Raw genomic sequence first — 16,308 nt, forward strand, 5'->3', positions numbered from 1 at the left:
TTGTCGGTGGTCAACATTTGAAATTGAATCATTTTGTACAAACTGATCAGCTTTACACATTATCCAACGTTGTCGGTGGGAATCAATTTTTGAAATCAGGTCAGCTTTACACATTGTCCAACGTATACAAAGCTCAGCTCTCCTTGAATTGTGTGAAAGCTTTGTACGAGTGGGAATCAATTTTTGAAATCAGGTCAGCTTTACACATTGTCCAACGTATACAAAGCTCAGCTCTCCTTGAATTGTGTGAAAGCTTTGTACGAGTGGGAATCAATTTTTGAAATCAGGTCAGCTTTATACATTGTCTAACGTATACACAGCTCAGCTCTCCTTGAATTGTGTGAAAGCTTTGTACGAGTGGGAATCAATTTTTAAAATCAGGTCAGCTTTACACATTGTCCAACGTATACACAGCTCAGCTCTCCTTGAATTGTGTAAAATACTATTGTACGAGTGGGAATCAATTTTTGAAATCAGGCCAGCTTTAACATTGTCCAACGTATACACAGCTCAGCTCTCCTTGAATTGTGTGAAAGCTTTGTACGAGTGGGAATCAATTTTTAAAATCAGGTCAGCTTTACACATTGTCCAACGTATACACAGCTCAGCTCTCCTTGAATTGTGTGAAAGCTTTGTACGAGTGGGAATCAATTTTTGAAATCAGGTCAGCTTTACACATTGTCCAACGTATACACAGCTCAGCTCTCCTTGAATTGTGTGAAAGCTTTGTACGAGTGGGAATCAATTTTTAAAATCAGGTCAGCTTTACACATTGTCCAACGTATACACAGCTCAGCTCTCCTTGAATTGTGTGAAAGCTTTGTACGAGTGGGAATCAATTTTTGAAATCAGGTCAGCTTTACACATTGTCCAACGTATACACAGCTCAGCTCTCCTTGAATTGTGTGAAAGCTTTGTACGAGTGGGAATCAATTTTTAAAATCAGGTCAGCTTTACACATTGTCCAACGTATACACAGCTCAGCTCTCCTTGAATTGTGTGAAAGCTTTGTACGAGTGGGAATCAATTTTTGAAATCAGGCTAAACTTGGATCTTGAACTTGAATTGTACGATGCTTCACTCCACAATTCCACCAACCTCCTCTTGATATGATCGTGTAGGCTCAATCCATCCATCCTCCAACTACGTTGTTTGTCTACAAAACATGGGAATGCACAAATACTAGACAAACAACATTAGTAGTAAATTGTTTGTAAATCATCATCAAAACAAGAAGGCCAACAACGTGGTTTTCCAGGAATGTTAGGAAGTCTTGATTGTATGCATTGGAAATGGAAAAATTGTCCAACAGCATGGTCTGGGCAATACACAGGACGTAGTGGGTCACCAACTATTATCCTCGAAGCTGTGGCAGATTATGATCTTTGGATATGGCACGCATATTTTGGTATGCCAGGCACCAATAATGATATCAATGTGCTGGAGTCATCTAATCTTTTCTCTAACCTAGCTCAAGGTATTGCTCCTCCCGCTCACTATGTTATTCAAGGAAAAGAGTATAATATGGGTTATTATTTAGCTGATGGTATATATCCGAAATGGGCTACTATTGTACAAACAATCCAACAGCCACAAGGTAGGAAGAAAAAATATTTTGCCATGAAACATGAAGCATGTAGAAAAGATGTAGAACGTGCGTTCGGAGTTCTCCAATCACGATTTGCAATCGTGGCAGGATCAGCATGTTTTTGGAAAAAAACATGTATTACATGACATAATGACTGCATGCATTATTATGCACAATATGATAATCGAGGATGAACGTGATCTTTATACACCAATTCAAGAAGTGAGGGAAGCACCAACACCAGAAGTTGATATGGTAGCAGATGAAACTACAAGATTTGGTCAATTTATTGCACGTTACGGAAAAATCAAGGATAAAGATGCCCATATTGCGCTTCATAATGCATTGATAGATCATCTATGGGAGGAATACACTAATTCAGATAGTTAAGAGCATACTAAATTTGTAATCTTTACATTGTTGTTAATGTTTAATTATTTTCTTACATTTTATTTTCTGTTGTGTTCTTGAATGTAATATTTTGGCAATATTAATAATAGGTATATAATATTTTATTGTTTTATTAGTTTAATTTTTTAAATAATAAATCATTTTGTTTGGAAAATATGTGAAAAAATAAAATTTGATATGTGGGGTTAATTGTTGAAATAGTTAAAAATATAGGGAATAAAAAATAATCATATAAAAGTAGATAAAAAGAAAGATACTGAGAATATTCCTTTTTGGTGCAAAAAATGGTGCAATGGGTTGGAGATGAATTACTGTTAGATGTGACTTTTGCACCATTTTGGTGCAAAATTTGCACCATTTTGAGGCAAAGGGTTGGAGATGCCCTTAGGGGGTTATACATGCAAAAGCGCAACCATTAAAAGGGTCCAATTTGCAAAAAGTCAATTAACTCTGCATTAACAACTAAATCAAGAAAGATTTCAACTTGATTCTTCGCTCGTCTCTCTCAAAACTTCTTCTGGAAAGAAAAAGGAAAAAAAAAAAAAAATACCGCGACCAAAATAAATCCGAGATCTCAAAAACTCAAGCCTCCATCTTCGTCCTGCAATGGCGAGGAGCTCACGAAACCCTAGATCCTTTCCAAGCCGCAGATCGTCGCCCTACACTCTAATCTTCGCCGGTCTCCTCACCCTCTCGATGTTTCTCTTGATTCTCCTCGCTCTCGGGATCTTCTCGCTTCCGATTAGCTCCGATAACGCTCCGAAAGATGAAGTTGATCATAGACGACAGCATAGATCGGTGGTTGAAACGTAAGGTTTTGATTGGATCTGATGATTTTTTTTTCCTTTTCTTATTTATTTATTTATTTTATTTTTTGAACTTTTTTGGGGTTTTGTAGGGATGGGATGGGGGTGAGAGGGAAACAGTGGACGGAGATCTTGTCGTGGCAGCCTAGGGCGTTTGTTTACCATAATTTCCTGGTGAGTAATTTAATTTTGCTTTGTTTTGTTTCAAATTTGCGGGGAAAATATTGAATTGTGTGGGTAAAAAAATCATTGGATTGTCATTAGAATTAGATTATAGTACATTTTCAGTTTTGTATTGCATGCTCAAAATTTTAATGTTCGAACTCTTCTGTGATATTTGCATAATATAGTAGTAATTGAGATGAAAGAATTTGCATAGTTTCGTTGAGGAATTAAACTATGTAGAGTAGGATCATGCAAAAATAAATATGAAGATGGGTTGTGGACGGACTGTATTTACTGTAGTAGTAGTTTTTTTTCCTGCCAAATTTAGTTGATTTAATTTGAGTCTAGTACCCATTTCTAGATCCTTGGTAGTGCATTTACTTAGGGCTTGTTTGATTGTGTGAAAAGGGAGCTACAAATGTAAACACTGCCGATATGTATTTCCCGTATTTGGTTTGCTAAATTGTAATTAGGAAACACAAGTACACTAATAGTTTGTGGAAAAAAGCTTCCACCAAAGTTGCAACCAATTTGACAGAAGTAAAAGCTGCACTTTCCCAAAAGGAAATTAAAAATAAAAATAAATGCCACCTCACCAGATACCAATATTCTAGTTCAAATCTAGAGAAAATCATTTGCAACTTTTCCGGAACTTGTTGTCAAGCAAACAATGATTTTCACTGGAAATACAAATATTACAATAAATTGCAGATAATCCAAACAACGAATTTGAAGTTGATTTTTTGCAACAAATGTTGCACGCAACATTTGCTGCAATTCACTTTTGCAGCACACCAAACAGTTAATTCTTTCATGCCTTTTGCTGCCTTGAAATGAATCCCATAGCTTACTGGGATTCAATTATTTTCTGTTATAGTTGCTGTGTTGAGACCAACTCCGAACGAAAAAAGCAGCCAATGAAAAAACGATGAATTCTCTCCTTGTTGTCATTGCAAACAAATAATTTATGTGTGAGAATGGGTAGCTGATAATTTTCTACTAGATTTCTTGATCCCTGTTTGATATTTTCTCTAGTTGCTTCATTTGTTATCCTTTTCTTAAATCTTCTTATTGACACCTCCTGACATTTCGTCTTGGTTGTATGATGATTTTAATACTTTCTTCCCTTTTCTGTGCATTCTTTACAAATTTTGAGAATAGTATTGGAATCTCCAATTATAAGTTAATAAAATGTTTTATGTTTTTTAGTCCAAAGAGCGGCTTCACGAATTGTAAGAATACACTATTGAAGTTCCAATAGTAATTTTGTTGAATATTTTGTGCTTTGTCAGTCCAAGGAGGAATGTGAGTATTTAATCAAACTAGCTGAGCCTCATATGACAAAGTCAACTGTTGTGGATAGCAGTACAGGAAAGAGTAAAGACAGCAGGTTTGCTATTGCACACATCACTACTTCTGATTTATTTAGTAATCTGAGATATGCTTAGCATTTTGTAATTCACATGTAATCAGAGTGCGGACAAGCTCAGGCATGTTTCTCCCAAGAGGTCGGGACAAAGTAATTAAGGCAATCGAGAAAAGGATTGCTGATTTTACCTTTATACCTGTAGGTATGTGACCAGGAGATTTACATGTTACGTAATTTTTTGGTGACTAATAAATTTCATTACTCGCTGTTGTGATCCTTTTAGCATGCTTTTCACACCTTACAATAGCAGTAGTAGATATTTATTTCCTTTTAACGTGTTTTGTATAAGAAGAAGAGGGTAGATATAGAGGGTGTTTGGGAGGACTTTTTTTTTAATAAATAAAAACTAGCTTTTCAGCTAGCTTTTTCATTCCTACCTATTTGGTATAATGCCAAACAGGTTAGCTTGTAAGTCCCATTTTAAAAAGCTAGTATACACCAACTTTTGAAAACTAAAAAAACTAGGTGTGATCAAACAAATTACTGTTAATCCCAAATAATTTTTATAGCGTTTTTAGGAAAAAAGCAAAAAGTCACAAAAAGCGAGCATAACCTTTAACCTTCAAAAAATAAGTCTTCTCAAACACCCTCATAATTCTTCTGTGGTGTATGGGGAAAAACTAAATTTCCAGTATATGCATCATTTAAAGCCATTTTAAATGATTAATTGATGGCTTTGTTGCTAGTTTTGTTTTGATTAGTTCGGATATATTTTTGACTATCCTAGTGGATGTCACATAAATTAAGATTATAGAAGGAAAATAAAATTGAGACAAAATAAGCTTGAAGGCGTATAAAATGGCTAGGAGCTATATCACAAACAAAACATGCCTTTAGGCCGAACTTTTTTTCTTATGCAACTTGGGTCATAATTTGACTAATGGGTCCTAGTATTTTAGGTCCCGAACCTGATTCAGATTGGGAAGATCCTTTAGTTCAATATAGTCGAAGAAACTTTTATTATCTATATATTTCAGTGAATTGTTGATCTGCATACGGTTGTACGATCAATTTGTTGTTATGAGATGGGAATGACTTGGTAGATGTTGTGATTCTTAGTTGATGACAAAAGAGCATATATTATTGGGCAGTACTAAAGGTTGACATTGTTGTAGGTTTGGCACTGATGTATGAAAACTTTCCTCCTAATCACATGGATTACCAAGACACACATTTATGTTGAGAATCTTCGTAGTCCAGAAACTTGAGCCTCCCTAAAATAAGACCTTCAACCACTTTTCAAGAATTTAATGTAGGGTAACCATTTGTATTGATTTTAGAAAATGAACTGAATAGAAAGCCCAGATAAATTAGTAGCAGCATGTCCTGGATCAGAGTGTTAGCTTGCTTAGCATACTAGCTTTTGCTGTGAATTTTATATGTATCCAAGTAGAACCTAACTAGTAGAGTTTCTTGCATGTTAAACATGACTATTTTGAGTTGTATAAAATATAGAAAGAAACAAATAAAGTTCGTTTTTCTACAGGATGTTTATGAAGCCATGCACCTCCACAAACTAGTAGCTCAATTCTCAGGAGAATTTGAAATTCACATTCATTATGAACAACATATCAAACCTGATGCAGCTTGAGAAAAACCTACAAGGAGGCTGTTTTCTTTACCTGTTTGGCTTTTAATGCCCATCTTCATATTTTATTTCATTTATTGTATTGTTATTATGTGTGACCTTTTCTTCTTCTACCCTCATTGTTTCACTAGTGTTACAACATCTTCATGTTTTACAGAGCATGGAGAGGGGCTCCAGATTCTACATTATGAAGTTGGACAGAAGTATGAACCTCACTTTGATTATTTTCTTGATGAATTCAACACAAAAAATGGGGGACAGCGAATTGCTACAGTTCTGATGTATCTGTATGTCTCTTGCCCCTTAATTTGCTTGATATCTTATCAAGCTTATACTTCTCATTGAAGTCTGATATTTGTCTTTGCACTATTGTTATGCGTCGGCTTTTGTGTAGTTCTGATGTGGAAGAGGGTGGTGAGACAATCTTCCCCTCTGCAAATGTGAACAGCAGTTCTCTGCCATGGTACAATGAGCTATCAGAATGCGGCAAGAGGGGTCTTTCTGTTAAACCAAAAATGGGAGATGCGTTGCTTTTCTGGAGTATGAAGCCTGATGCTACTCTAGATCCGTTAAGTTTGCACGGTATGATTCTCTCTCTCTCTCTCTCTCTCTCTCTCTCTCTCTCGGGTTGAGAGAATTACATTCTACTAAAACTTTGTAATTATGTATTGATTCTTGGACGCTGATGTTATTTAAAATATGAAGTGCACTCACTGACCTTATGGACAACTTTTCTTTTTTTAATTGTAAGAATAAACAAGGTGTTACTTATTCACCTCATTTGTGACTATGCAGGTGGATGCCCTGTGATTAAGGGGAATAAGTGGTCATCTACAAAATGGATGCATGTGAATGAGTACAAAGTTTAACTTATCAAACTAAGGTACTCTCATTCTTTCATTGATTAGGGAAAGTGATAAGCTAACCTTCATACATGTACACATCTATTTTCCTCAAAATTTCTCTAGATTTCCAAATATTATTTTATACTCCAAAAACTCTATGCAAAATGTAATACTATAAAAAGGAAAATTTCACAGAACTACCATAAACTTTGTGGAGTTCTGCACAAAACTACCATAAACTTGTTTATCAGAGAAACTACCATGAACTTTCATAACTGCAGAGAAAATACCCTGAGTTATTGAAAATTGTTGTCAAGGGCATCAACGTCTTGGATAAAAGGTTTTAAGTTTCCCTTATTTGTATCTATCATCAACTCACAAAGTTAACAATGATAATGTGGATGATATATATAGTATATAAGGGCAAAAATGACTTGCTTGCTTTGTATGTGACAACTTTCGTAACTGCTGTCATGGATGGTAGTTTAGTGAAAAAGTCCACTCTAATAAATTTATGACAATTTACTGAAGTTCATGATAGTTTTGTGAAATTTAGCCCTACCCATTTGCCCTTTACCCTGTGAACCATAACAATTCATCGTCACTGGAGCTGATGAATATTTTCCTCTTCCAGTTTGGTTTTTTCGCAGGTTAAAAAATCAGTTTCATGTAGCTAATACCACTGGCGCTTCTTTGAGCAAACAATCCCTCAACACCCTGACTGCATATTGAATTATTTACCTTCTGGATGCTGTAAACTTTTGACGATTGGAATAAAAGGTGGTTATTTTGTGATTAGAAGCTAACTTTGTATAGAATCGGAAACTGGTTGTGGTATTTGCTGCTGCGTACGTTTCTTCACGCACCATATTTGTGCTCATTAAGGCTGGAGGAAAGAGGAATAGGTCGTGCGTAGAGTTTTAGATGTCTTGAAGCCAAAGAAAACAGTATCAGTTGATATAGAGTTTTAGAGTATGTTGTTATTTCAGAAGATTGATTGTTATTTATTTGTTTTCCCCTCTTATACGGATGGAAATACTATATTACGATGTCATTTTCTTTTAATGGATTCAGGTTACAAAGATATTCATAAAGTTTTGTTTTAATGAAATGTATCTCGGATTGAATTCAGTAAGTTGGGTGTAAATGCGTCAACAAGACTATAATCTTGAAGAAAAGAGAAGAGTATTATGTTCATTGACATGTTTAAAAGTGTATATAAGATGCTATGAGCTTGATTTTCTTTAGTTTATGATGTTTAATGATGTTATTCACTCTGCATCTAGAGGTTCTACATTAAAGACACAGGTTTAACAAATTACGGAGTAAAAGAACAAATGATTGCTGGTTTCAGTAATTTCTCCGCATTTTACACAATTTTGATCAATATGAATTCCTAATACTCTTAATATATCAGCCCTTTCAATTTCTCTTCAATCACCAGTGACGTAAGACATAGTTTATCCACCAAAATTTAATAATTTATAAACAGAATTAACTGAAAAAACATAGCCTTTTGCTTTCCCAATTACATTATTTAAACCAGTTATCATAATGCAAATGCAATAGCAAAGGATCATCTAAAAGAAAAATTTGCTTGGAGACTTGGAGTGCAAAGAATACCTTTTTTTTTTCTTCCAGTTGAACTTCTACACACGTGTACATCAAAAGTTCATCAAACATGACCCAGACTTTATCTGAGAAAGATTCCGGTGGTATAACGTCTACAAAAAACAATGCCACATTTCTTGACTACAGAAAAATCACCGATCACCAACTGCAACTCTATCAGTTCTTTATAAGAGAGGGAACCTCCCAAGTGAAACTACTCTTTCTGTACTAAATGCTGAACGTCTTCAAGCTCAACTTCAATCTGATTCCACTGATCTCTGCCACTCTGAAACAAAGACTCAATCTCCTCCAGAGACTTCCCCTTTGTCTCGGGAACACAGAAATACACGAAAACAACCGACAACGCAGAGATCGCTGAAAAAATGAAGAACGTCCCTCCGACCGATATAGCCTCAGACATCGACAAAAATGACATAGCAACAAATCCACTGCTCAATCTATTGCCAACTGCACCAAAAGCGGAAGCCTGAGCTCTAACCTTAAGAGGAAATATCTCAGAAGTCAATACCCAGCAGACTGGTCCCATACCCACCGAAAAAAATGCAACATTGCCGCAAACCGCCAATATCGCTAGTGCAATCACGGCATTTGGGGACACAATATCGTGCCCGAGTAATGAAAGAGATAACCCTAATGCGAACAAGCAAAAAGTCATCCCGATAGTACTAACATATAACAGCGGTTTTCTGCCAACTCTATCAATCAGGACTATCGCTACCAAGATAAACACAGTTTTTGTAACACCAACAGCTATCGTTGCTGCAAGATTCTGAGTCTTTGATTTAATTCCAGCATCTCTGAATATCGTTGGACTGTAATAAACTGTAGCATCGATACCCGTTATCTGCTGAAAACACTGAATCCCTAATCCAGTGATCAACATTCGACGTAGAGCAGGAGTAGGCCTCAATATCTCTCTCCAAACTGCTTTCCCTTCATTTGAACCTACTGCAGCTTTTTGTATTTCTGCCAGTCTCTGATCAGCTTCTGCTTCATTCTCGCTAACCTTAAGTAGTACAGATCGAGCTTCTTCGATTCGTTTCTGCACCACTAACCATCTTGGCGATTCTGGTATCATGAACAATGCAAATGCAATGAAAACAGAAGGAAGTATTCCTACCCCGAGCATCACCCTCCAACTTATATGTGCGGATAACCCAGAAAACACGTAATTTGACACATAGCCGAGCAAAATACCCAAATTGATGAAAATTTCAGGGAAGGACGTAAAGGTGCCTCGAGCGATAGTAGGCGAAATCTCTGCAATGTACACAGGGGCAACCATGACTCCAAACCCTATACCGATACCAGCAATGATTCGACCGATCATGAGGACGAGGAAATTCGGGGCGAAGGTCATGATGGCTGCACCGATTTGGAAAACTATGGCGGCGAGGCCTATAGTCCATTTTCTGCCGACTAGGTCTGAGGTTTTGCCGCCACCAAGGCTGCCTAAGAGGGAGACAATGCTTAGGCATCCTACTAAGACTTCTTGTTGTACTTCTGATATGTTGAGGTCTTCTTTCATGAAGAGAATGACTCCACTCATAACACCCACATCTGTGAGAAAATTAAGCGAGCATTCAGGTTATAAATGCTCAAGAACTTGTTATCTTAGGATGTGCATAGTTTCCTTGAGAATGAACATGATAATAGAGAATTTGAAGAATGTTCTCCTTCTATACACAAAAAGCTTATTTCTTTGGCACTAACTATCCTTTCCCTTCGCCCAAATTTGCATAAACTACACAGAACACACTATCCAAATGTAAAGAAGGAAAAAAAAAAAAAAAACGTTCACGCTTCAAAATTTTGAAGGAAAGGGCAAAGTTTTCCAGAATGCATCGTGATAACGAAATTCGTAAGACTGACCCCACCCTGAAATTTTTGGATTGCTTACATGAATGATTTTGTTTTCTCCATTCAACTCAGTTAAGGCCGTCTATAAAATTAGCAAATATCATAAGTTCATTGATGCCCATATATTACTTAAAGAGAATCAAATTTGACCATAAAGATCCAATGATATGTAAAATATAAACTATAAATCGAATAACATGCGTATATGAGCAAATATATTTGACATGCCACAAAAATTTCAATAAATTCAGATCCATTCATACCTAGCATGACTATTACTTAAAAACTGTCATATACTCACTAATTACGTTAACTATTATTTGTCACTTAAAATATCATAAAAATGAACTACTCTATCATCGGAAATTAATATCGTTGACCAAAATCAAATCTTTAGACCATAATCCTACCAATTCAACCCCCCAAAACCCCCAAAAATAAATCCCCCACGCACAAATGGGTATCTCCCAAATTATCCAAAAACCCTCAAAAAACCAACTAAAATCCGGATTCTCCAAATGGGTATCACCCAAAACATTCAAAAACACTAAAAAAGACTAAAATTAATCGAAAAAAAAACTCACCATATCCAAGGAGCACATTATTGAGAGAAGCGAAGACGGCGCAAGCAAAGACATACTTCTCACTGTCACTCCTCCCTCTCTTTCTTCGAATTGGTTCTTCAATCTCTTCATTGAACTGCCCATCCATTCTCATGTACTTGCCCTTGAGCTTTGGGATCTTGGGCTCGGCCCCATTGCTCATGGGTTCAGGATCCATGAGACCCATTAGAGAAAGGAGAGAGAACGACGGAGGCTAGATCTAGAGAGAGAGAGACGAGACTTTTTTGAGAGGGAAGTTTTTGGATTGATGAATGAGATTGAATTGAAATATCAAATGAACAGAACCAACGCGAATTTGTTGGGAGGAGTAGACCAGGAAAGTCACTCGCCTGCTTCCCTCTGTTTCTTTGTAGCAAAGATATTAAGTTCCTTTTGCATGTAAGTCCTTACTAGGAGTTTTTTATTGCATAAATTTTAAGGGACAAAACTTTATCTATTCCTCGTGCAAAGCACGAGTTCTTTTTTTTTTCCCGCTATAGCATTCTGTATTTAAATACAGTTTTTGTAAATGCTACAGTAATATTTTTTAAATGTTACGGTATCCCGCCTGAGCTACAGTAATAGTGTTACAGTAATGTTTTTAAACGCTACAGTCCCGCATATGCTAAAGTAATAATGTTACAGTGATTTATTGTAGCATAAAGATTCTCATGTCTGTGCTACAATAACAATACTACAGTAATTTGCCATGGCATAAAATAATGAATCTTGGATCCTCGCATTAGATAATAGAAGGATCCAAGATTCATATTCATAAAGTACTGTAGCATTACTACTGTAGCACAGACACTTCGATCCAAGAGTCACTATTCATAAACAATAGATAGTACTGTAGTATTATTACTGTAGCATAGACATGGGCTGTAGCGTTTAAAAACATTAATGTGGTATTATCACTGTAGCTAAGGCTGGATACTGCAACATTTTTTAAAATTTTTACTGTAGCACTTTTATAAAAATCTGTATTTAAATACAGAAATTACTGTAGTAAAAATAAAAAATGAAGACCGTGCTTTGCACATGGTGCACACTAGTTTACATAATATGAGGAACTTAGGACAGAAGCTCAACTTTCCTCTATACTTATATTTATTGTCTTAAAAGATATTTTCCCCATCTGTATTAGAAAAAAATTTCTTGTATAGTTGATTACGTGGTTTTGGTCTAAAATAAGATTCTCATTATCTAAATTGCACTTATCTGGTACCTTTCCAAAATATCTTGTTGTTTAAATTATGAATATTAGTTAGCGTATTTTTTCCCGTTAATATTAGAGTTTAAAGTTGAACTATCGTCTATTGCTTAGATAACCTGATTAATTAACTTATCTTCATGTTAAAATATTTCTGTCTCTAGCTCTAAGCAAAAAGGGAGAGTGACGTACACGTACTAGAGACGAGTATTTCTCTATCATGAGGGGAGGCTGGGGAGCTAATATAAAATTATTTTTTGCCTTAATTAGATAAATAAAATTATGTTTTATTGTTCTAAAACTCAACAATTCCGGTTCACAAATTTAGATTCATTATGAAAAGTTGTTTGCGATGGAAAAATCACAATGTTAAAGTAGAGACTTAAAACGTGTTCGGAGATTTTTCTTTTTTAGTAATTAAAAAAATAAAGATACTATTCAATTTTTTTCCCAATGAGGAAATGATATGTCTACTTTCTAAAATCAAGGTGAGAGATTATATTATTTGGGATGCAATTGTATTGTTGTGTGTAATTATGTAATTTGCCAGCACTAAATTCGGTGACACGTCGGCATAAAGCTTAAAACTGCTGTTTGGTGTTCTGGAATGGAATGTACCTGGGCCCCCGCGGTTACAGCTGATCAGCTGGGCTCTTCTTTCTTCCGTCGGCCAAGTTGAGAATTTAGTATATGCGTTGATCGCCTCGGTTCAGGCTGCCAATTTAAAAGGGAAAGTCTCCCGTGAGAGTTACGGCTCAGCCAATAGGAGATTGAGGACTGGTTCCCTTTGTCTAGCTTGGATCTCAAGGTTATGGGTTTATTATGTTTGCGTGGCAAGTTGGGGAATTAATTAATACTTGGATTAGTTATGTTTAGGTAACTTTTAAGTATGTCGTAATTGCAGTGACGATGCTGCGTATCTACACACGTTACCGTGATTTTTATCTATACGGGTAGCTCTAAGAAGGAACAAATAAACAGGCTTCAAGGTCGTTTATATAATTTCAATTAGTAAATTTAACTTCACCGGTATAGATAAGCAGGCTTTAGGTTCGTAAATATAGTTAAACAATAGTTCAAGATACCTGAATGTAGTTAATCCTGGACAATTGCATTTACAGATCAAAAGAAGGTTCCCTAAATATTTATGTTGATGTCAGTTATCGAATAGGAGGTTATTTTTGTGGATTATGAGGGTTATTAGGGTCCTCAAGCTTCCTCAGATAGTTGGTTCCTGGACCAGAAATCCTATCCTGCACATGAAGGATTCGTGAGAGATCGGAGTTGGGATCTCCGGTGATTCATCCGAAAATCAAGCCAGTTCAAAGCTTGAGTGAGAAAGTAAGAGTTAAGTAGCAAATAAAGTTGCTCAAAGTTGGTTAAAATAGCTTACCCTAGGCATCAAGCCTTAATTCCCTTTAATAGTAGATCTGAACAGTAGAAAGATAACTTTGGCCAAGTCCAGCTGGTGGCTTGGTCGTTATCTACTTTACAGGTGTCGGCCGCTGAAGGGGGTGAGTCATCTCGGCATGTAATGTGAGGGTGATAGGATGCACATAGTGCGGACAAGATCCGATGAGTCATAAAGACTTTCGAGGTTGGAGTAATGATAATTCTGGTCATGCATATAAGGTGATAGCGATTGACTATCGGTGGGGGGCTTGAGGGTGCACCGCCTTCCGATTTGTCTCACTACAGGCCGCAAACAGCACCTTTTTAGTCGGCCTCGCAAGTTGTCGGCCTGAAAGGGTCAAATGCCAATAAGGAGCGGAGCGGAGTTGACTAGAGTGGTAAGCCGAGTGAGGATGCTTCTCATCTCGATCCTACGGGTAGGTCGATAAGTACTACCTTTTAGTTAGCTTCCAAGTTGTCGGCCTATTGGGTCGACCGCTGGAGTTACTTAAGTCGTCCCTCTATAAATATGACTGTTTAGGCATAGGGTACGACAAGTGTCGGCCTTCTAATAGGATCAACACTTAAACTATTTTGCATGCTATAACAGTGGCCCCTTTCATTCGAACTCGGTTGGCCGAGTCTGAGTAAAATTTGAACAACCGACAATCAGCGATACCAGAGGCACTTTTAAGAAGAAAGCGACGGGTCGTTGTTGATGTGATATACTGACGTCATAGGAGATTGTACGCCATCATCGCCTAGTTTCTTGAGCTGGATGGTGTGTCAACCGAAGGGTAGTGCTTCGGTTTCTACGCGGTCTATTTGACTTCTGAGGTCGATCTCTGCCTTCTATCTTCAACCGAGTTAGCCATTCCAATCTTGACACGTGTCCATCTCTAAGCCAATATATATCTTTGTTTCTGTGGAAAGGCTTCATTTACTAACTCTCTGAATTATGAATTCTGAACCGTAGCTCTACTTCAGGCGATTTCTGACCAACACTCCAACAATCTTTGATGGCTTCTGCTGCTTCCACCGTCGGCCGGAACGAGTTGAGGATTAATTTCCTTAGGTCAATCCGTTCGAAGCTTTGAGCAACGGAGCTTGAGGCCTACTATGACCACTACGATCTTTCCCGAGCTTTCACCTTGTCAACGCCAGAGATGGGTGAGGCTGTGTATGATCACAACAGAGTGATGGCTTTGATCTACTTAAGACACTTGGAGTACAGACTCCGATTGTCGCTCCACCACTTCCTTCGTCGTGTCTTTGAGGCTTTGGGGTGTATCCCTCACGAATCAAGCTGAACTCCATCGCCACATTAGTGGGATTCATGGTAATCTACTATCGAGTTGGAGTTGACCTGACTTTGCGCATACTCAGCCACCTTATTAGTGTCAAGATTGGGAAGAAGGAGGAGCACTAATACTTCCAAAACTTGGGCGGCTTCAAAGTCGTGTTGAGCGCTCCCGACTTGAACAATGATCGGAAGGAAAAGTTTATGTGGGTCTTCAAGACCGACCCTATCTTGTCTAGCTTAGCCTAGCCTAAGATCAGGAAAGGTGTGCTGAAGCCGAGTCTGCTCATGGCTGAGGAGAAACAAGGGCTCGAGAGGATTCGAGCCTATACTAGGTCTCGAAGGATCGAGTACCTATTTGAGCCTGCGGTTCTGCGAGTGGCTAGCATCTCCAAAAGCCCACCGACTGAGGAAGACAACATTTGAGCAGCGGTCCTAGCTCTTCCACTAAAGGAGTTGGACGAGACATAGATGGAGTCAACAATTAGACCCCAAATATGCCTGAGGTCCGAGTTGGCCCCTACTGAGGCTAAGGAATTGGCAACAAATATTGCCAAAATTGTAGCTCGATTGGCAGGGTCGAGTGCTACTGCATAGGCCAAGAGGTCTGAGAAAAAGAGGAGAAGGCTGTGAAAGGTGAGCAGCCGAGGTTCCTCTGGGGGTGCCGAGTTGACTCGGGTTGGTACGGGAGGAGTAGCAGAGGTAGTTACTCCCATCTCGGTCTAGAAAGTCAGCCAACATCCTCTTTCTACTCCAGCGTCCTTCGCATCAAGCCATCTGAGATAATCTTTGTCCTTGATGAGTGTAGGCGTCAAAAATTGCCTATAGGTCTCTACGAACAGCTCAGTGTTAAGGAATAATGATGAACGTCACTATCTGGTTCACAGGAGTTCGATTGACGTCGGTGAACGCTTGAAGTGAATCGACGAACTACGTGAGCTGACAGAATTCCGGAATAACGAAGGTGCGGGCTAATCGGGAGCCCCGTAATGTTTACAAAGGGAACAATGCCCTTCATGTCTCATTCATTTTACAGATAATCTAACCATTAGAGCTGATAGAACTCCTTGTCGGCTTTCCAACGCATTTGGAATCACTCAGATCCAGGTTCAGACAAAAAAGTTACAGTGAAAACAGTCAAACGGGCATTGAAAACGTCTCAAAGCTGAACTGAGGCACCTACGGTGTCTCGGCCAAGTCAAGACACCCCAAGGGTGTCTCGGCCAAGCCAAGACACCCCAAGGGTGTCTCGGGTTCGAGACACCCCAAGGGTGTCTCGACCAGGCCAAGACACCCCTAGGGTGTCTCAGCGCGGATTTGACCCCTTTAAGCGGTTTTAACCGCTCCGCAATCCCTCATGCCTATAAATACAAGCCTTACGCCTCATTTTTTTGGGAGCTGGAATTATTGTGCCTTGGCGAAGCCCTGCCGGATTGAAGACTTAAAAGTACACAGATTTCAGAGAGGAGGAGGAGAG

General features: G+C 38.1%; 2 protein-coding genes across 2 annotated transcripts; one reads left to right on the plus strand and one right to left on the minus strand.

Moving 5' to 3' along the window:
• On the plus strand, nt 2,470-8,029 carry LOC109849820 (probable prolyl 4-hydroxylase 3). Its single transcript, XM_020419703.1, has 8 exons — nt 2,470-2,808; nt 2,898-2,979; nt 4,263-4,360; nt 4,444-4,541; nt 6,145-6,274; nt 6,382-6,569; nt 6,783-6,870; nt 7,467-8,029. Exons 1-7 carry the CDS (start codon nt 2,606-2,608, stop codon nt 6,854-6,856), a joined length of 873 nt encoding a protein of 290 aa, XP_020275292.1. The 5' UTR covers nt 2,470-2,605; the 3' UTR covers nt 6,857-6,870; nt 7,467-8,029.
• Nucleotides 8,444-11,266, minus strand: LOC109850418 (probable polyol transporter 4). Its single transcript, XM_020420436.1, has 2 exons — nt 10,909-11,266; nt 8,444-10,024 (listed from the first exon to the last, which is right to left on the minus strand). Exons 1-2 carry the CDS (start codon nt 11,111-11,113, stop codon nt 8,658-8,660), a joined length of 1,572 nt encoding a protein of 523 aa, XP_020276025.1. The 5' UTR covers nt 11,114-11,266; the 3' UTR covers nt 8,444-8,657.

The sequence above is a fragment of the Asparagus officinalis genome, chromosome 7, assembly GCF_001876935.1.
Source record: "Asparagus officinalis chromosome 7, Aspof.V1, whole genome shotgun sequence".
In the NCBI taxonomy this organism is placed as follows: domain Eukaryota; kingdom Viridiplantae; phylum Streptophyta; class Magnoliopsida; order Asparagales; family Asparagaceae; genus Asparagus; species Asparagus officinalis.

Coding starts and splice junctions, on each gene's coding strand:
- LOC109850418 (XM_020420436.1), bottom strand. CDS start 11,113: ATGGGTCTCATGGATCCTGAACCCATGAGCAATGGGGCCGAGCCCAAG. Junction 10,025..10,908: donor TAATGTGCTCCTTGGATATG/GTGAGTTTTTTT, acceptor ATTTTCTCACAG/ATGTGGGTGTTATGAGTGGA.
- LOC109849820 (XM_020419703.1), top strand. CDS start 2,606: ATGGCGAGGAGCTCACGAAACCCTAGATCCTTTCCAAGCCGCAGATCG. Junction 2,809..2,897: donor CATAGATCGGTGGTTGAAAC/GTAAGGTTTTGA, acceptor GGGGTTTTGTAG/GGATGGGATGGGGGTGAGAG. Junction 6,275..6,381: donor GCTACAGTTCTGATGTATCT/GTATGTCTCTTG, acceptor GCTTTTGTGTAG/TTCTGATGTGGAAGAGGGTG.